This window comes from Chelon labrosus, assembly GCF_963514085.1.
Source record: "Chelon labrosus genome assembly, chromosome: 16".
Taxonomy (NCBI): Eukaryota; Metazoa; Chordata; class Actinopteri; order Mugiliformes; family Mugilidae; genus Chelon; species Chelon labrosus.
In genome coordinates this window covers 2,834,315-2,855,621 of record NC_140349.1, presented here as the reverse complement: position 1 = coordinate 2,855,621, position 21,307 = coordinate 2,834,315, and the positions used below count along the sequence as shown (strand labels likewise).

At 44.0% G+C, this 21,307-nt stretch overlaps 1 protein-coding gene across 1 annotated transcript in view; it reads left to right on the top strand.

Annotated features, from left to right (window-relative positions):
- The window catches only part of grin2da (glutamate receptor, ionotropic, N-methyl D-aspartate 2D, a), a gene marked incomplete at its 3' end in the record, with an annotated part of 143,125 nt that overhangs the window by 92,951 nt on the left and 28,867 nt on the right, over positions 1-21,307 (top strand). Inside the window, exons 10-13 of the mRNA XM_084562579.1 lie at positions 16,092-16,217; positions 17,969-18,081; positions 20,342-20,458; positions 20,862-21,022. Of these exons, the coding sequence (XP_084418705.1) occupies positions 16,092-16,217; positions 17,969-18,081; positions 20,342-20,458; positions 20,862-21,022 (517 nt within the window). The remainder of the gene's footprint in view (positions 1-16,091; positions 16,218-17,968; positions 18,082-20,341; positions 20,459-20,861; positions 21,023-21,307) is intronic.

Here is a 21,307-nt window from a genome sequence, read left to right as displayed (position 1 = left end):
GAAACATGGTTTACGGCTCATTTATGGGGTTACTGTGGCAACGGCAACGCGGCACAATGTGGAGAGACGCTTCAGTTTCGGTACGTGTCACGCTAGCTTCCATGCTAACTACCCAGATGGAAAAAGCTCGTGACTTAAAGGCAAATTTGGGCGGCAGTCTTTTTTTTAAAAAGAAGCTGGCGAAGAAGTCAAAAGACGCGACTGAAGTTTAATTTAGAGCAAAACAGACAAAAATGTGAAAAAATGATTTGTTCTCAAAGTGTAAGAATGTTGAAACTGAATTAAATGAACAAAAATAAATAATGAAAAATGTTGCACGTTTAAATACGTAGGTTTCTACCATGTAAATCATTGTTAATATTTATTGTGAGGATTCATTAACAACAATATGATATAACAGCAACCAACCGACAGGGTTAACTGTTCAGGAAGTTTGTAGCCCCTCGTGTTACTCTGTACCGTTGCAGTAGCTCTCGGTTTCTAAAAGGTTGGTGACCCCTGATCTGAACTAATCAACTCTACTTTGGTTTCATCTGTCTCCAGAACATTTCCCATACTTACTGTATGTTTTATGGTGGCTGTACATACTGTACTACAGCAGATTCAACAACTTACATAAGCCTGTACATTGTGCTGTAAACGTTCTCCAATTACATATAAGAGCCCGTCAGTTCTGACGTGCTTTGGTCTCCCTCTTGAAAAGCTCCTGGGTTTTTTCGTCTGAAAGCTGCCAACGCGCACTCCAGGTTTGATATTCTCGGCGTTCAAACGAGCTCGCGCGGCTGAAGCATTCTTAAAGTATAGCCTGTGTCTCAGTCAGAGCTGGCCTCTCTGACGATAACAGCTCTTAATGCGCAAATCTGCTTAGACTAATTCCAGGCGTTTCCAGGCAGAGATGGAAAGATGTGGGAGCTGGAGGCAGGGCGGAATAAAAACAAAGAGAGAGAGAGAGAGAGAGAAGGATAAAGCATGCATTTGATAGAAAAAGACGGGGTTACATAGAGAGAGGGAGAGAGGGAGTGCATCATGTACCAATATAAACTAAAAGTGAGTGAGGGGTTGGGTGGCTTTGATAGAAAGAGTGATAGAGCCGTTTCAGATGTTCTCAGATGTTTTAATCTGAGTGGCGGCTGCTTGACATGCTGCTGTGTGTGTGCATGTGTGTGTGTGTGTGTGTGTGTGCATGTGTGTTTATGTGTTTATTGTGCAGATCAGATGAGACTGTACCCCATAGCAGGAGTGACTTGTTAACACAGAGCGCCGTCTCAGGCGACTACCTTTTAAACCCTCCATCTGCGCTCGAAACCTGCTCGCGTGACACATTTTGCTGCAGCCTTTTGAATTTGTAAATCAAAGACAAATATCTGCGTTGTTAAGCGCTAAGTAGTTCAAAGATGGATAACTTTACCGTCACGTTACCACACTGCAGCGTCTTTTACGTCTTTGCTACGACGCAAACAACCGTAGAGCTGTCCTCCTGTTACTGTTGTGTCGTTATTTTACCGGCTGGTTGCACCAGAACATCAACTTCTAATCTGGGAAACGCGCTTGCATTATTTTTCTACACTTTTATCTGGAAGTGCCTCGATTTGAGACAAGTCAGCTATAAAGGTCGACTTATTTTCTCCCGTCGTAGACCTGATCTTTCCCCATTACTCCTTAAGGGATCTATTTCATACGCTCACAGCTGCAGCAGTGCATCTATCCATCTGTCAGAGGAGATTTAGGAGACAATCTGAAACATGTCATGGTTGGACGGAGGCGTGCGGCTCCCAAGGCCATTTTATCTTAAGTCTGCCGGGCCTCTGGGGCCGACAGCGACTCCGTACTGTAGCTGCGTCTGCGTCCGTGGGTGTATCTGTGACTGTACGTGTGGATGAGTGGATGAGTTGTTGGCAAATAATAGGAGAAAAAGGCAAGCGAGGCCAAATAGATGTAAGCGCAAGCAGAAACGCATCGGGAAAGGTCAGCGGGTGAGAGAAACAATCAAGAGGAAGGAAGGAGACGAAAAAGAAGAGCTGCAAGTGAAGAGGCAGCAGATTTTTTTGTTAAGAAGCCAAGAGCGAGCAAAAAAAAAAGCTCTCTGCAAGGCATGGAAGGAGCCTGAGTTCAGACAGCACCACCTCTTAGAAATTCACATACTGATGCACATTGTCTCTCACTTGTTGCTTTGAGTTTTGGTCAAAATAGTCATTGAAGGTGGGGGGTTTAGGATGTCAGGTGGGAGAGTCTTCGGAGGCGTCGAGCTGAGCGACTGAATGCCCTGAAACACGTCGTCGACGGTCGGGAAGGTGGTGCAATAAGTTGGATGGCCATGATGGAGGACGGTTTAGTCTTAAAGGAAAGTAACGGGACATTGAGCCTAATGTGGAATTTTATACGGAGGGAGTTCGGATGATACGAGCTGCACAGTTTGGACCAGATAAAGTTCATGAAGATTTTTTGGAGTATAGACCAAATGGGACAGGGTTACAGTAGTTGATGCGTGATGTGACGCGTGATGTGACAAGGGCTGGGACAAGAACGGCGGCGGTGCTCTGTGCAAGGGGATGGACGAGGTGGATTGATGTTGCGGAGGAGGAAGTAAGAGGACAGAGTGACGCTGCTGATGTGATGTGGGCTTCTAGAGATGAAGTCCTGTCAAGGATGACACCCCGGACTCTTCGCCTGACGGGAGGCGTGTACAGTTATTAATATTTAATGAGAAACTGTCAGCTTTGGCTAGAGTGGACTTAGAGCCGACGAGGACGACTTCTGTTTTACCCCTGTTCAGTTGGAAAAGCTGCAGGAGAACACAAACAGTTCCTAATATCGTGTAGGTCTCCCTTGTAGTGACTCATCAGAGAATGGACATGGGCCTTCTGAGGGTGTCCTGTGGTGTCTGATCAACAGAATGTTGTTAGTGGTGGGGGGGCCTTTGATGGTAGGGGCCTCTGTGGATCATCCCACAGATACTTGATCAGTTTAGGATCTCGTGAATTTGGAGGCCAGGTCAACACCTTGTGCTGTTCTTCATGTTTTTTTGTTTTTTTTTTAGTTGTTCCTAAAGTGTTTTTGTGTGTGTGTCTGTGTCAGGCTGCATCCTGCTGGGGATGGCTGCTGCCATCAAGGAGTGTTATTGCTATGGGGTGGGGGTGTCTGGTCTGGTCTAGGTGGGTGCTACATGTCTTTTTTTATTTGTCTAAATGCAACTTTCAGTAGAAGAAATGTCTAAGAGGTTGGGACATAGAAAATATAGCTCTCAGATAAGGAGACGAACTAATGTTCCACAACTCTCAGAGAAAGAAAATTAATGGGCAAATTCATCACTTTGATTTCCTAAATAATCCTCTGAATGATGGTTCTGATGGCAAGATCCTTCATTGCCTTTGCAGCCTGATACTTTTCCGTCAAGCTCTTGGCTCTTGGTCAGTTTTGGGAGCGTGGAAACACTTTGTGTGACTCTTTAAATGTGTAACACTGTCTTTTTGGGTACCCTTTTATTCTGACCTGACATTCTGACGTTAACGCCGACATTGTCTGTAGTCAAGAAAGTATATTTTCCCTTTCTACAGCATCAAAAACATCACAGAACACATTGCAGCTTGACTTGTCTGATATCCTACAACTTCCTAAACCTTTACGTTCACACTTTCACCTTCCTTTACTCTGCTGCTCCAGCTTCATTTAACTTTCAGTAGAAATTCACATCAAAGTCAAAGAAAACAGGAGAATTTACAGATATGAAATAATGGCAGAAGAATTGTATGGACAACTTTTATAACCTTGGTGCACATTACAAGCCACAGTCCAATTAGAACAGAGAATAAAAGAACAATGACTCCGACACTAAAGGTTTTTTTATCGGTCCTCTGCGTACTTTGCTGCAGCATGCTTTAGCTTCTCTTTACTTTCAGAAGCATTCTCAGCCGCTGTAACCTTGGATCATAACTACCCAAAGCTACAGGCAGAACGTCCTCTGCCGTGACATTAAGTGTGTTTTGTGCGTCTTCTGCATTGTTGAAAAGCGTGCACTAATTCTGTGTGTTGTGTTGAATGTGAAGAGACAGAAAGTGTGCGGTGTTTGTTTCCTTGGCAGAGTAGTTCAATTGAAATCTCCATTTTATAAATTAGCCGTAATAATTACAGCTCAGTGGATCCTCTAACGCCTCGGTACGCTGAGAAAATGAGACACACAAACAAACCGCCGGACTCGTTGCAGACACACAGACACAGACGGACTGCAAAGCTGGCGAGCAGGGGCAAGACCGAAACTCTGAGTCTGGATGATAACAAACACTTAAACTGTCAAGGGACCGGGTCAAAGAGGGAGGTGGAAATTGAACAAGTGAAGAGAAGTACAGGCAGCGAGGGGCAGTGTGTATGAGTTGGGAGGATTGGTCGGCTGCAGTAGCAGCTCTGCCGCTCATAGTGGGAATTCACAGGTGGAAGCTTTTACACAGTAAGAATGAAACAAAACTGAAAACCCACGCTTCTTCAAGAGCTTCTTAAGAGCTTTTATAAACTCGGCTGTGGTCAATTTATAAACCTATATTTGTGCTTTTACAACCATCAAGTCAGTTTGGACTCTCAAATCACTGCTGGACTAGAGATGTGCAAAACCAGATTAAGAGTCTGTAGCCGTGCATTTAGACAAATGCTAAGATGCTAACATGCTGATGTAATGTTTACCTGGCTAAACGTTTTAGTTGTGTGTTGCCACGGTAACATTTGCTGCAGCTGAAGTCGAAGCAAGTGTAATTTTTCTGTCTATGTCTTATAGTACATGGGTACTGGTGCCAATGCTGTAATACTCCATAGACTGTATATAAATATGGACTACATGTCTCCACTTCCTTGCATTAACCAAACTGACGCTATTTTCCCGGGGATACGGGCGGCGCCATCTTACAACTTTGGAGCCAGAGTCTGATCAGTACAATCTGAGAGTGGAGCCATACGGAGCCACGACATCAATGCCCCGCCCAACATATTATGACACATCTTGTTTCCATAGCATCAAATAACTAAACGAAACTTATTGAAAAAATTGACATTTTAACAGTCATGAACATTATATCAACTACCTAAAATGACTGAAACCATCCTTGAAAAAAAAAACTATTTGTCGTGTATTTTAGTGTTTTAGTTTGGCCTAAGTCCCGCCCACTAACATGGAGGGGGTGGAGCTTATGGCCTATGCTGCAGCCAGCCACCAGGGGGAGCTCTACTTGCTTTGGCATCACTTTTGAGGAGCTGTTCTGCCGTCCATCTTTATACTGTCTATGTAATACCCACAATGCAATGCGACCAACAACAATTCTGCTTTCTGACAATTGTCGACTTCCTGACAACAGCAGAGCAGCACAAATGGAAACAATGCCATGCTGGATTTACAACATTCTCCCATTTCCCCCCGTTCCCCTGGTGTCATCATTCAGAGGCGTCATGGCTCTTGTCATGTTGCCACTGTAAAAACAAGTTTCCCACTAACTGTAAGATGAGGATTGAAACGTAGAACTTGTATTTCTGGCGTGACTTCACCGACTACCGGCAAGATGCATGGACCTGGAAAACAAGTACATAAAGGTCAAGACTGCAGCAACACTCACAGAAAATACGGCAACTTTTTAAGACCGACATGTTTTGTCTTATAACGTTTATCAGTGTCATCAAGAAACACACTGCAAGCAACATTTTAAATAATGTTTTATTTAAAACAATTCATACACATGCACATATACATATGAGACAATGGGGCACATGCAAAGTGGGCTCGTGTTGCCTCATACATTATTTAAAATTCGGTATGCAGTGTTTTTCTGATGAGTCTTGACCTTTTTATTTCTCTTCCACGTCCGGACAGCTTGCTGGTAGTAGGTGAAGCCCCACCAGAAATACAATTTCTTCTTTGTGATCCTTATTTTACAAGGTGAGCTTGTGAAAGGCAAATTTGTTTTGTTTTTTTGCAGTCGCAGGATGACAAGAGCCATCTGGATGATGACACCAGGGAACGGGGAGTAATAGGGGAATGTTGTAAATCCAGCATGGCATTGTTTCCATTTGTGCTACTCTACTATTTGTCAGGATGTCGACTTGTTCTGAATGTTGAATGCTTACAAAAGCGGACTTGTTGTTGCATTGAGGGTATTATAGGAACCAGTCTTGCTGCAGTTCGGACCTTTTAAAATAATGATAAAACAAAAAACTGAGACTGTTCTGCAGGAGCCCTAATCTCACAGGAACTGATGGAATTCACCGTGAATCTAATCCGATCCGTAAAGGAGGCAGACTCAGTTGACTCTGATCTATCAGTGCATGCTGGAAACACTGTGGACACACAGTTCAGATGTCAGGATGCAGAAAAAACACATGTTGGATTTGAACAGGTCAACAAAGGGGTGTCCATGGAGAATGTTTATGTCTGACCCAAACTGGTTTAAATCAAGTAGATAGATTCAGTGTCCAGTTGGTTCTTCACAGGGAGGCGTTGTAGAGTCTTATGTCCTGAGGGACAAATGACCTCCTCAGCCTGTCCACAGAGCAGGACAGAGACAGCAGCCTGGCACTGAACCAGCTTCTCTGTCTGACTATGTTGTCCTGTAGAGGGTGGTGGACATTGTTCATGATGGACCAGAGTTAGTTCAAGGTCCTTTCATCTGATGTCAGGGACTCCAGCTCTGTCCCTACCACAGAGTCCTCCTTCTGGATCAGCTTGTCCAGTCATGAGGTGTCCTTCTTCTTAATGCTGCCTCCCCAGGACATCACAGAGTAGAAGAGGACACTGGCAACGATAGTCTGGTAGAACATGTCCAGCAGCTTCCTGCAGATATTAAACCACCTTAGCCTCCTGAGGAAATAGAGACTGCTCTGACCTTTGTTGTATACTGAGTCTATGTTAGCCCACCATTCCAGTTTGTGATCCAGATGTAGACCCAGGTACTTATAGGTCTGAACCACCTCTACACACTCCCTGTTGATGGTTACAGACTGCAGGTGAGGCCTGGACCTCCAGAAATCCATTACCATCTCCTTGGTTTTAGCTGGATTGATCAGAAGTGGTTCTCTCTGCACCATGAGACGAAGTTGTTCACCAGATTCTTGTCCTCCTGCTCCTGTCCATCCCTGATACACCCCACCATTGCAGTGTCATCTGAGATCTTCTACATATGGCATGACTGTGTTGTAGTTAAGGTCCGAGGTGTACAGGGTGAATAGGACAAAGGAGAGCACAGTCCCCCGTGGTGCTTCAGTGCTGCTGTTCTGGACGCAACGTTCCCCAACCTGACATACCGAGGTCTCCCAGTGAGACAGTCCTCAGCAGAAGGTGCTGGATGGCGCTGAATGCTTCAGTTGAGTCAAGGTCATGTTGCTTTGCCGACTGAACTGATTCAGATGTTTCACACTCTGCAGCTGTGATCGTACTCATTGTTCAATTAAATGCACAAATCTACAAAAAGTATTTTACACATCTTTGTCTAGCTTTATTCCCGGACTAGTAGGATGAAAGTGGGTTATGTTCCTTGCAGTTCTGGAAAAACAAAAACATTAGTAGTAATCATATTGGCCATTAAACACAGAATGCACAGTCTTTTGTGTTTGAATGTTTATCTGTAGCTAATACGTGGCGCCAGTCGTCCCGTAGATATTTTCTAAAGAAATGTTATTCTACTATAGCTGAACAAGAAAACACTGACTGGGGAATCAAAAAGATATTTTTTTAGAAAAATATATCCTTTAAGAAAATAAACTTTTGGTGTTTTTTATAAGTGCCTCAGAATTACTGGAAGTGGAAGTACTGGAAGCTGTGTCCTAATGCAATTAAATTCCAGGCTTGCACTAGATTACATAATGTATGCACATAATATCTGCATAATAAACAATTTAAGTGCAGACGACGGTCGCATGGTGACAGGAAGAGGAAGGAGCCGGGGTGGGGAAAGTGTGCAGGTTGTCATGTATAGAAAGTGGCAGCCATGTAAACATGTTAATTGGAGAATAGCTCACTCTGATTACATGCTATCATGGCCTTATTACACTAATGTGACTGAAGCCGGTGACATGTCAGACACACAGTGTGTCCTTGTCCCGCGCCGCTCTGCCTCCACCTCGGAGATCAATTGAATCCGCCCTCAGGTTCAATAAGTGGCTATGTCTCTGTTTAAAAAGGACTTATGAACATGAGTGGACTTCTCTGGGTTCTCGCCTGCTCCCAGTGCTCAGGAGGTCACCAGTTTGAATCCCTCAGCACCTGCTGGGAACATGCTGGAGAGCCGAATGAATACATAAAGCTCCCACTTTAGCTGCTGCTGCTAAAAGGCCCTTGAGGAAGGACACCGGAAACTCATTAACCCCGACCTCATCTGCTCCTCTCTGGCACCGCTGGCCGGCTGTGGTCGTACCTGGCTGCTCCCACGTGTGAATATTAAAGAGGGCGTCTTTGACAAAGAGCATATCTCTTCCCCCCCGAGTTTGCCTGCTTAAATATGCGTATAAAAATAGCTCCTCTCTCTCTCTCTCTCTCTCTCCCACGATGGATGTTCTAGCTGCTGGAAACCAAAGCCGAGGACTCCATCAGAGAGGGCGTAAATGAGAAATAAAACAATAAAGCTCCTCGCGTCTTAAGTCAGGCCTGACAGCGCTATGAAAACAACTCACAGCTGCTTTACACTCCTCACCCGACAGCGTGAAGAGAAATAAATCAAACGCAGGCTTCGGTGTTTGCTGTGCACCGTGTAATTAATTACACACTTCCTCTGTGTACCGCAGACACGTCGAGACAATTGAGATTAAGTTGACATGAACACGTACAGGTGTAGAGTTTGAGTGTTAACAAACTTCAAATGAAAAGACGGCAAATGAAATGTAGCCCGACTTGAATCTTATCAGGAAATGTGACTGGTAGTCTTCTGGATTTCATTATGCATGCAGTCGAACTGTCCTCCTGCCAATCAGAGCAACAAAGTCATTAATCGAGTGGATGGAGGATAATTTGCCCTCTTCTCCCACAATAGCAAATTTGTTGTGAACAAATTCAACTCAGACGACAGCTATGACTACGTCGCTGTTACTCTTCTGTCCAACACCACATAACCAGTGTGATTGGCCCCGCAGATCTTTGCTGCAGCAGAATCAGTTCCCAATGGAGAGACTCCAGACTATACAGAACATAGACTGTATATAAATATGGACTACACGTCTCCACTTCCTTGCATTGGCCAAACTGACGCTATTTTCCCGGGGATACGGGCGGCGCCATCTTGCGACTTTGGAGCTGCGGTCTGCACAGTACGGTCCAAGAGTGCAGCAACACGGAGCCCCAATATTGATGCCCCGCCCACACTTCCTCCAGACTCACTCACTTTTTTGTTTAATAATACTACACTCTGCTCTACCTCCACCAGTTACAAGGAAATGTTGGATTATACGATGTACTAATTTATTTATTTTTTACAACTCTCATGGTCCCACGCTTTATGGAGCAGTTGGCATGGCAACTGGTGGTCGCTATTATGTCACATCCTGTTTCTATAGCGTCAAATAATGAACTAAAATGAAACTTATCCACACTTGAACATTCTTCAACAATGTATTAACTACCTAAAATAACAGAAACCATCCTTGAAAAAAATAAATATTTGAGTGTATTTTAGTGTTTTAGTTCGGCCCAAGTCCCGCCCACTAACATAGAGGGGGTGGAGCTTATGATCTATACTGCAGCGAGCCACCAGGGGGAGCTCTACTTGCTTTGGCTTCACTTTTGAGGAGCTGTTCCAACGACCATATTTATACTGTCAATTTTCCAGACTAGCTGTAACCAGTTTTTCTTCATCTGTGATGGGAAGACAGTAACCTATCTCCATCTTCTCTGTTATGTAGCTGTTACTCCATCTGTCCATCGTCACATAAAGCCCCGCCCAAATGCTTTGATTGGCCCAGGTAGATCTTTGAGGTGGAGAGTTGGTCTGGACTCGCTCCGTTGGGAACTCATTATTCTCCAGCAAACGTTTTGTGGACGGGGGAGTCGGGCTGGATTCCAGGCTAGTCATGCATCACATTCAAGCTGAAATAATTGAGCCAAAAGAAGCTCTTTGCTCTGGAGAAATGTCCTGTTTCAGTGGCAGATTCTTCTTCTTCTTCTGTTCTTCTTCTTCTTCTTATTTGGTTAATGTTGTCTAATCTCTAATGCTGTGTTTGAAAAGACTTCACACCAAATTTCTGAAGTCTAGATTTTATTTTAAATTAAAATTCTAGTGAAAAGGTTTAGTTCTTTACACACTGAACCACTCACATGCAGCTTTACATGTTGTCACCAGATTATTTGCAGTCTAGTGCAACAACCGTGCAACAAATTCATGGAGTTGACTTTGTTGACGCTGAGTGAGGCAGATGCTCATTGAACTCGGGTCATTTTTGAGGCCGTTGTTTTATGGGAAAGTCCACAAGTTGTGATGTTTGGAGCGCAACAAAGTGACCTTTCAATTATTCTGTTATTGCCTTTTATTCTTCAGCAGCATGCCACAAAAAGTAGACGGTTATTGAACCATTGCTTGGCTTGCTGTGCTCTTGAATTCCCCCGTTACACAGTATGTATGCAGCAATACAGACTAACAAGTTCCATTTGAAAGCAGCAGTTACATTCCAGCATCTCCCACTCGCAGCTTCTTATTTTGTTGTTGGCGTCACATAGTTGTTACTGCAGCATTAATCATGAATGATGTTGCATGTCAGACCTACTAAATTCACATTTAGTAAAAGTATGTATTTTCATTCTATATCATTAATATGGATTAATGTTTATCATCAATTATTTCCTTTCATTTCAGTCTTATAGTTGGTGACATGATGTTCACCTCTTTGCTAATTTTAGCTTTTATTGTGGATTATTAAAAACTCAGAGTACAATTAAACATTACAATAAGCACCTGTGCTATTGCAGACCAAAACCTAGGTGGAAATCAAAGTGTCTCAGTCCTCGTGGCGCACATTTTGCCAGCTCATGCAGCCTTAAAAGCATATTATCCCCGTCCGGCAGTAAGTTTAATGGATAAATCCCGAGCCTCTCCACCTGCTTCCCTCACTGTACGCCTCTGCTAAAAGCCTCACATGTAAACACTGCTTGTTGCTCTCTTGGCATGTCAGCACACGGTCGAGCTTGATTTAGCGTCTCTTCCTGGATGTAACGCCGGTAAAAGGAAAGGCGTTGATGAGTCGACCCGGCGGCTCAGCCCTCCTCGTCGGTGATGTTTTATTACGGCTGCCGATGCTGTCGCGTCTCCGCAGTAAATCCGTCACTAATTTAGCAGGTCTCGGAAGTATTGGCTTGTTTTCTCAGCCGATAATCAGGCTAGCAGCCATTTGTGGAGATGAGGAGAGACAGTGTGTTGCTGCCACTGTTTAATAGTACGCTTCTCATTTGCTTTGTCATGCAGTGAAGAAATTAAACTCATTCAAACAATTTTAAGTCATGTTGACGATATTTACTTTCTAAATAAATTGCAGTGTATGAACCCTCTTTACGTACCCAAGAACATAATAAAAATGATTCTCCTCGTCATAAAATGATATGAAATAATAGTAAGAAACTTTTTTTTTTTTTTAACTGAAGTGCTTATAAGAGCTTTCAATTGAAAACAGAGAACAAAAGACAGTGATTACAGAGTGAACATAGATGCAGGAAACCAGCAGCGAGTACATAAAGGTACATCAATCTTCCCCCGTAGGTTTCCTGAGAGTGGTTTTGGAGCTCAGTGTGGTGTCTCTGTCCGTCTCCATCTGCCTGACTCCACCTACTTTGTGTAAAAATGCTGTTAGGACACCAGTTGATCACGCAAAGCAGCCATAAGCCATACCCGGGTAAAAGCATGTTTATTTAAGACTAAAGCCCTATTTGCACGGGACTAGTTTTACCTGGGGACCTCCAGTAATTTGTAATTATTGCTGAGGTCGTCTCTGATCTTAATCCCGTGCAAAATAACCGTGTCGGTAATCTGTAAAGGAAAAATTGCACCACAAATGACCTACCCTATTTCTGCTAACACGGCGGTTCTGTGATTAAAACTAATCCAGTGTGAATCATCATCTCTGTGATTTGGGTTGGTGAATGTTTTTACTTTTATTTGATTCGCTGCTTTTTTTCTTCCTCTTGTTGCTTTAAAGGAAAATACTGTATTTTTTACAACCTGGACCTTATTTTTGGCATAAAATACGATTGTTTACTCACCTATATAATTTTGGCTATGTTTGAAGTCGTTCATCAGATATTTGGATCAGTGTATATCCATATAGTGGGAGTGAATGGGGCACCGAAACGCAGCCTCTAAATAACGCATTATCTGGGTTGCCGGGATAGCTCAGTGGGTAGAGCTGGCGACCCATGTGCCGAGGCTGAGTCCTTACTGCAGCGGCCCAGGTTCGAGTCCGACCTGTGGCCCTTTACTGCATGTCATCCCCCATCTCTCTGCCCCCCTTTCCTGTCTACCTTCAGCTGTATCTATAATAAAGGCAACAAAAGCCCAAAAAAAATATATATTAAATAACGCATTATCTGCCATGAAACTTGTTCATTTCACCAATATTTTGTTATGATATGCTAGTGCTATTCCTTGCTGGGTCTGGAGCTACTTGTTATCTATTTGTTTGTTGTTCTTTGGCCAGCTGTTCCTCTCTCTGCCTCTGCATCCTCCTTTAAACAAGCTCCTCATCCGTATACTCTGGCTCAAAACGGTAGGGACGTCCATCATAAACAAAGTCGTCATCCACAACCTCAGAATCGGAAAAAATATTCAGCCATGTCGCAAAAAAATGGTGCGCGAGGCACTCAGAGATGACCTCATCCAGGTCAGAGGTTAGTAGGTCAATCTACAGATCCCAGATGATGATAACAGGTAACTCTGGACTCAACAGGGAATAGCACTAGTGTATCATAACAAAATATTGGTGAAATGAACAAGTTTTGCAGCAGATAATGCGTTATTTAGAGGCTGCGTTTCGGTGCCCCATTCACTCCCATTATATGGATATACACAGATCTAAATATCTGAAGAACGACTCCAAATAATGCCAAAGTTATATGGGTGAGTAAACGATCGTATTTTATGCTAGAAGTAAGGTCCAGGTTGTAAAAAAAACAGTGGTTCCCCTTTAACAATCATGAAGGATGTTCTGTAAATCAATGTCTGGACAGATGTTTGGGTGCAAAGTGGAGATGTCTGTGACCCATTCACCCATTTAGATGGATGAAATCATTAAATCAAGCATTAATGTGTCCATCTGAGAAAGTGGGGCTGATTTAAATACTGCCAGGTCATTCAGTAGTCTCATTGTGTCATGGTTTATTTTTTAAAATGTTTTTTTTTTTTTTTATCATTTCAGAATTTGCAAAGCAACTAAAGCTGTCAGAAAGTGTAAAACGTCCTCTGACATGCAGTGGAGTGAAGGGGAAAGTAGCAGAGACATAACTATGGACAGTAAATTAGAGTAAAACACAGAGTTTATTTATCCCGTGTGAATGCGCCAAAACTCAGACATGGGGGGCGGGGGGGCTCTAGTCATTTCTGAATCACATGACGTCCCCAGGCAGAACTAATCCCGTGTGAATATACCTTATGACGACTCCTACTCCCATTTGGAGCTGGCGTTAAGTGACCATTCAAGAAAATGAAATTTTTGGCACTTTCACTTTTACTTAATTTTTATCCCTGGAGGGTGTTACTCGGAGTCCTCCCCGTCTCCTGCTCTTTTTGCTCATTTTTGTTTAATGCTGTTCATATGAATGCATGATTTATTTTTTAATTTATTTTTTTAAACCTCCCATCTGCTTGAACTATTTTCTGGGAAATTTGCCAGCGAAGTGAGCCGTACTTCATGACAGCCAACTGCGATCAATAATGATTCCCCGTAGTGTAAGCAAGGATACGTGGCAAGATGAGAAAATAAAAGAGGTGGAGGTCATTAAAACACAAATCGAAGAAAAGCACTTTGTCTGCCAACTCTTCTTCGACTATGAGGCTTGCATTTTATGCCTTGATCAGTTTCTACAGACACAAAGAGAAGCTTTATTAGAAGAGTTTTATCAAAGTCAGCGTCGTCAACAAGTGGCAGCTGCTGCAAGTTTTGTTGCTACAGAAACCCTGCAGTTAATAGTTTGTAACGAGTGATTTAACTGTTAAATGGGTTAAATCACAGTCTAACATCAACATGATCTTCTGTCCACATTAGAGCAGATTTAGATATTCACATGAGAGGCTTTGTCACTGTTGCATTTGTCAATCTGAAGTGGGAAGGACTCAATTAGAGTCTAATTTTGACGACAGTTGTGGGTTGGCTTTTGCAGCTAGGTGGCTGTCAATCAAGCAACTTCTGATCAAACTGCTGCCGCGTGGTCCTAATGAAGCTGATTAAGTTCTTAAAGAGCAATTACCACGTTTTCAGAGGCTTAAACATTTAGTTTTCCGTCTTGTTGTTATGTCAGGTATTATTTTAATAATAATAACTATTATACTTTGTAAAGTAGGATGGAATAGGAATGGAATAGTTGTTCAGCAGTTACTGGAAATATATAGTTACTGTTGTTGCACAAGCAGACAACAGCAGATACTGATAGCACCGGTAGACATTCTGTTGCAACTCACACATAAGTATTATTATTTTAATAATAATGACTGCTAAAGCAAGCAGTTCTTCTGAGGAAACCCACCAACATCTCAGAACTGAAGTGGTTCTGTTCTGAGGAATGGGCTGAAATTCCTCCAGGCTGCTGTAGACCACTGATCAGCAGTTACCAGAAACATTTAGTTGATGTTATTGCTGCACAAGAAGGTCACAGCAGAAAACAAGGGTTTCAACTCAATGCACAAGTATAATATTTCTGAAATCAGCTGATGTTTTGAGGCATGTTATGCAGAATACACTTGAGAGCATCCTTCAGAGTTTTCTAAACTTCTGCATAAATGCATCCAGAGAACAATCCCAAGAACACAAGTGGTTTTACTAAAGAAGAATAAAATAAAATAAAATTCCTGACCTTAATCCAATAGAAATGTTGTGGAAGGACCTGAAGCAAGCACTTCATGTGAGGAAACCCACCAACATCTCAAACGAGAAGCGATTCTGCACTGGGGAGTGGAATGGCTGTTCGGCAGTTACCGGAAATGTTTAGCTGCTGTTATTGTTGCACAAATGAAAGTATAATAGACTGATAATATTTCTGTTAGTTAGTTTGATTGGGTTCTCTTTGTCTACCTGCAGGACCTGTGAAAATCATTTTTATACGAAAATGTAGAAAAATCTGAAGCGTGCAAAAATGTTTAAATGTATTAAGTGTTTTTGGTTTACACATAGGGGCAGTGTGCACAAGCAACAAGTATTACTGCTATGTCAATGATCTGTGTCACTCTGGGGGTCCCTCTATGAGTAACAAACGGGCTCCTCCTCAGGGTCTGGGGGGAGGGGGGCATCCACTGATGGGTCAGCTCTCTTCCTTGCTGGGTCTTGGGGTTGAACAGCAGAGATCTGTATGTTTTGTGGTAACTCTTCACCTGCAACCCCCTTCAACTTTACAAAACTTTGAAGCAAGTTTTAGCTCATTCTTCAACTGCTGCACTTTTCTCCGGCATCTCCGGCAGAGGAAGAAGCTCTACCTGCACACCAGTAGACAGTAGACAGTAGACAGTAGACGCTTACAGACTAGCTAATGAGGAGAGTTTGGCAGCTAAACACTCAGATATTGCCCCTCAGGAACTGGTGGATAAGAAAGAAATTTGAACCTACACTCAGCAGATGGCCAGAAACACACCTACGAGACAGTTTTAGTTTCAGCCAAGTGGCCGGGAATGTTTAAAATGTTATAAACTAAACATATCCAGAACCGATTCACATGTTAAGGCTGTAACAGGCAGTCAATATGTGGGTTGCTTTATCCACAACATTCAGATATCCTCAACCTGTTGCAGTGGCTGCAGTGGATGACACAGATTTATTGTTTTACTCTTTGTTCTTTGTCCACGGTCCAGTCCAGGTTTTCCCTTCGATGAAGTGATACTCAACAGACGGCGAACTTCAGAAACTGTATCTGATGTGTGTGTGTGTGTGTGTGTCTGTGTGCGTTGCAGAGCCCTACAGCCCAGCGGTGTGGGTGATGATGTTTGTGATGTGCCTGTCGGTGGTGGCTGTCACCGTCTTCATCTTTGAGTTCTTCAGCCCCGTGGGATACAACCGCAGCCTGCAGAGCGCCAAGAGTAAGAGACGGAGCCGCTCCGGCGCCGGCACGCCAATCAGCCCCGCCGCCGCCACTGCTCATTTCACAGCGTTATTACCAACTTGTCACTTCGTCAGTTATGTAAGCGAGAGGGGGGCTGATTTGAGGAGGAAGGCGTTTGCTCAAATTATGCAAAGCGTCCCACTTTTCTTTTTTTCTTCTTCTTCTTTTTTTTTTTTTTTTATCTGCTCAGGAGTTAAAACAATCACCCCACGCCCACGATCCGGCTTATTTCTTTTTAATGGAACAAACAGAGGTGGTTGACTCTGACGTTTTTACAGCTCTTGTCAGTTATTTACCGGCCGCTCCTCCGTGCAGCCACAATCATTTGAAATAATCGCAGGGAAGTGTTATTCATTACTTTCTAATAAACTGACACGAGTGGAATTAAGCTGCACTGGAGTGACAGGTTGGTGTTTGTTTCATCACTGACTGTCACTGCTGTTGATTCCTCCGCGCTAAAGCACTGCAACTTTTGTCCTCTTTCATTTTCAATCTCATCCTCTTTGCAGCTTCTGAATGAGTCTAGTTACTAACTTTTGGCGACGCATCCCGATCCTTTTATATCCTGCACCCTCACTAGTCACATCTGCACTATATATTTGGCACATGATGACCACCAACTGCCCTCTTCTATCTCCTCTGTTTGTTCCCTTCTCTCTCATCTTTCTACTCCGTCTGAGGCTTCGCATCTTAGTGCATCTCGGCTCAAAACACTGAAGTGCGCTGCCAGCTTTAATAACTCCATATAAGTCTTTTTCTCAGACACATCTCTTTGAACATCCCCTATCAGTCAGCTCTTAGTTCACTGTCGGACACTTTTGTTCCTCCAAAGCATGCGGCTGAAAGCATGCGGTCAGGAGTGACCACACTTTTTTTTGTGCTTTCCTCTTTGGTTTTAATGTTGCTGTGCTGAGCCTCTGTGTTCCTATTTGATGGAAATCTGCACGGCAACGGTTCAGGCGGTAGAGAGCTTGTTGTTGCAGGAAGTAGTCCCAGAAGTTCAAATGGAAATACTTAGAGAAGATTTTGTGATATGCAAACCCAAACCCAACCAGTTAGTCTTTCCTCCTGTGAATACAGTTTCAGATAGAGCATCTATCTCGCCAAACAAGTTTTTTTAATAATGTCGCGTCTTTCTAGCAGGACCTTATCAGCAGATATTGATGTTGGACCTCACTGAGGCTCCTGTGTAGTTGGGAGAAAATCCCTGCAGCCAGGCGGAAAGTAGAAAGCGGGGAGTCGTCACAGGGAGAGAGGAGCACAGACGTGGCCCCAAGAGACCATGAATGTTAATGAAATTTGTCGAGTTGTGGAGATGGCAGGCGATATGAACCTCCACCGACCCGAAGCTGAGCTAATCCCGACTTGGAGGCGACGGCCGATGAGAACGTCTGATACACTTGACTGACGTAAACACACAGAGCCTCCCAAGCGTTTAGCTCCAGGAAACGGCGTACGCGATTTTGGTTCCCGCCAACCGGATCCGCCAGGCTGATAGCGGACCTTGGGTGAACCGGGACGGAGAGGCGGCGTCGCTGGAGGTGTTTTCTTTTAAAATGGAGAGCGGTGATGGCAAGAAGACCTAGCTCTGTGCATACACCAGGTTTAAGGGTCTAAAAGCCAAACGAGAGGAGGCTGGAACGCCTGTGGCTGTGAAATAACATGTTCACCTACTGGATCTCTACATTTCATATATGTGAACACAGTCTCTCTCTCTCTCTCTCTCAGAGTCAGGTGGATCTAAGTTCACCATAGGGAAGTCTGTGTGGCTGCTGTGGGCGCTGGTCTTCAACAACTCGGTGCCCGTGGAGAATCCCAGAGGAACCACCAGCAAGATCATGGTAAACACTGGCTCCACCGTTCAGCCGATTGACTCGATCGATTGGTGCACGCCACCCGTCAACTCAATGGTCCAAGGAAGTCTGTAGCCTTTGTTTCACTGGGATTTAAACGACCTCTTCACCTTAAAATACAGCCATTAAAGTGTTAGCTCATAAAGTACTCTAGAAGTCTAAAACAATGCTCCTTCACTTGTTTCACAGCGGCGGTCTTTTTAATACCTGCTGTTACTAGGAGCCCTTCGCAACATGAGATGAAAAATCAGCGGAAGGCTTGAACCCCCCCTCCCCCTCCTCTACTGCAGAGCACGAAGCTGCAGGAGGTGGAAAACTCAAGGTGTCGTTTTTCCCTCTCTGACTGTCTGCCCAAGTGCTTCCCGTGGCAAACCCAATCATCTCAAGGGCTCATTAGCTGCTCAATGGGCTTTACAAAAGGGGGTCAGAGGAGAGGAGAAGGAAAGGCAATTATTTTGAGCTTCGTTCTCTGCAAATGTTGTAGATTTTAGCTGAAGTGAAAGTTTGCCGAGTGCGCTGCCGGCCCGGGAGGCGGAGAACGCTGAACGGCGCTCATCAGACTTGAGGCCTTCGCTCAACTTGAAGCTGGAATAAATAAAGAGGCTTTGAGATTTCCCCTTCACGGCGCCGTCAATCCAAATCTGATCCACTTTCTTAACACTTACCAGCGACGCATTAGACGACCGCAGCTAATCACGATGTAAATCTCATTTCCAATGGGGGTTTATTCTCTAAACGACTTCCATTTATTTGCTCGTTTTTCATACCTATTTAAGCTTATTCAGGGTTATCAGCCACTCTCCCAGCAGCGAGCACGGGACGGATAATTGACAGCCATTTATTATTGATATTAAGTATTAAAGTTTTAATCGTTTGTAGCTGGTTCAAGGTTCATAAAAAAATTAAAAAAATCCCCCGGGGGAGCTTTTGTAAGAGAGGAGTCCGTCCTTCAGCCCTCCAGTTAAGAGGATTCTTTATTATGCCTCAGTTGCCAGAGCTAAGCGTGTACATTTTTCATCTTATTCATTAAGAAAATTATGCAAATTAACTTTTGGCATAAACACAGAGTACTGTGGAAGCAAATAGCCCCGTTCATCACCGACTGCGAGTGCAAATTTAGCGCTAAGACTAATCTTTCACTTGTTTCCTGGCTGAATGTCAACAGTGCAGCACTTCTGAGCCGCTAAACGTCTGCACTCCAAGTCCTTAAACAACCTTTTGAAGGTTTTAAACGGGCTGATGGTAGATGTGTAGAGATTCTTCTAGTCAAGGGGCAGCGTCAAAGTTGCATGTGAAGGTCTAGTTTTTAGATTTGGACGCTCGTATCGCCGTTCCTCTGGAGGAAGAAAGAAATCAGCGAGTCGCAGCGTCGCCCTGCAGTGTCCAGCTGCTCCTCTAATTTTTCTTTCTTCAAAAGCCATCAGCTTCATCTGCGGAGAGCCCGGTCGGTCGCAGGCAAATATTAATTAAAACCATTAATTTCAACGAGCATGTGGCAAATAACCAATCACGGAGCAGTGGGGCAACGGGGCAATCAGTCCCACTTGGCGTCAGATTTGTGCCACCTGCTTTCACGCGTTCGTTTCATCTCAGCGTTGTTTTCCCACACACTGCAGCCAAACAGTTTTACAATCAGTCAATCAGGCGCCGACCTTACAGAGAATTTTCTTTCTTTTCTTTTCTTTCTGATTTATACCCAAACAAATAGAAATGAAACTTGTACAAGGCCCTAAACATCAGCTATTTCACCCTCCAATTCATGCAGGTGCGATTCTAAATCAAGATCTCCTTGATCAATGCTTTTGCAATTTGCCAACTATCTTGTAACAGTAGCTGTTAATTAATTGGAGTAGAGTAGTAAAGTACCAATTAAAGTGCCTTTAGCATTGTGCATGAATAAATAAAGCTCAGATGCTAATTGACAGTATTTCTACGTACCGTGACAAACAATGCTCTCGGGAGTTAAATGCCAGAGAAGGAGGATTTCCTCAGAGGAATCTCCCCCACGCCACTTTATCATTACCGTCTATTAAAAGTTTAAGTTCTGAGAGGACGAGGTTGCTGATGTCCTCAGTGGCTGACAAACACGACTCTACCCTCCAGGAAAGACGACGCCTCGGCTCCGGGTTTAGCAACGAAATGCAGAAAAGTAGAGGGGGAAATAAAAAAAAGACGGTGGGGCTGGAATCTTAAAAAGATTTCACAGCTGTCAGGCTCAAACCTCACTGATCTCGCTTCTTGCCTTCAGGTGTTGGTGTGGGCCTTCTTCGCTGTCATCTTCCTGGCCTCCTACACTGCCAACCTGGCTGCCTTCATGATCCAGGAGGAGTACATCGACACCGTGTCAGGGCTGTCAGATAAGAAGGTACGATCTGGGACGACGGACGGACAGGCTGTGCGAGGGTTTTGTGTTTAAAAGTGAACAGATAAGAGAAACAGTGATCATCTTACTGAGGCTGTTTTGTTTCTCTGACACTTCAGAATTGTTAAGAAACGGGGAGCTGTACTTTCCTCTCGATCTATGCTTTTCTGTGTCGTTTCAGTAGAACCCGCAGAACCGCATCCTGCTGCTCTGACACTTTCAAACTTAGTGTGTTTTATCAGCCTCCCCATCAGCTCTTCAGAAACCTGAAGCAGAGACACCTCTTTGAAAGCCTTTGAATCTTCGTAGCAGTTCATCCTGCAGCACGAGGACGAGCTCCTCTCCCTCTTCTTTCCTTTCTGTTGCTTTAATCTCTGCCCACCTTCTTCTTCTTCTCTTCTTGCAGTTCCAGCAGCCCACCGAGCAATACCCGCCGCTGCGCTTCGGCACGGTGCCCAACGGCAGCACTGAGGAGAACATCCGCTCCAACTATCCCAACATGCACCAGTACATGATCCGCAACAACCAGAAGGGCGTGGAGGAGGCCATCGACAACCTCAAGACTGGGTAAGGAAAGGAGAAGAGAGTTGAGGTGGGAACAGGGAAGCTTCACCTTCATCTGGATAAATAACAGAAATGCAGGTGCTTTATGCTGCAGAGGTCCAGCGTTGATTACAATGCGCTACCGTAACCTTCTACCATGGTCCATGTTGCCAGCAGCGCTCATCCATTATATTTCAACTCCAGACATAATCAGAACCTCAGAAATTCAATGAGGTGGAAGGAAAAGTCCAGGTGTCTTCAGACAGAGGCCATGTTTCTTGAATGGATCTGTTAAGAGTCAGTTTCGTG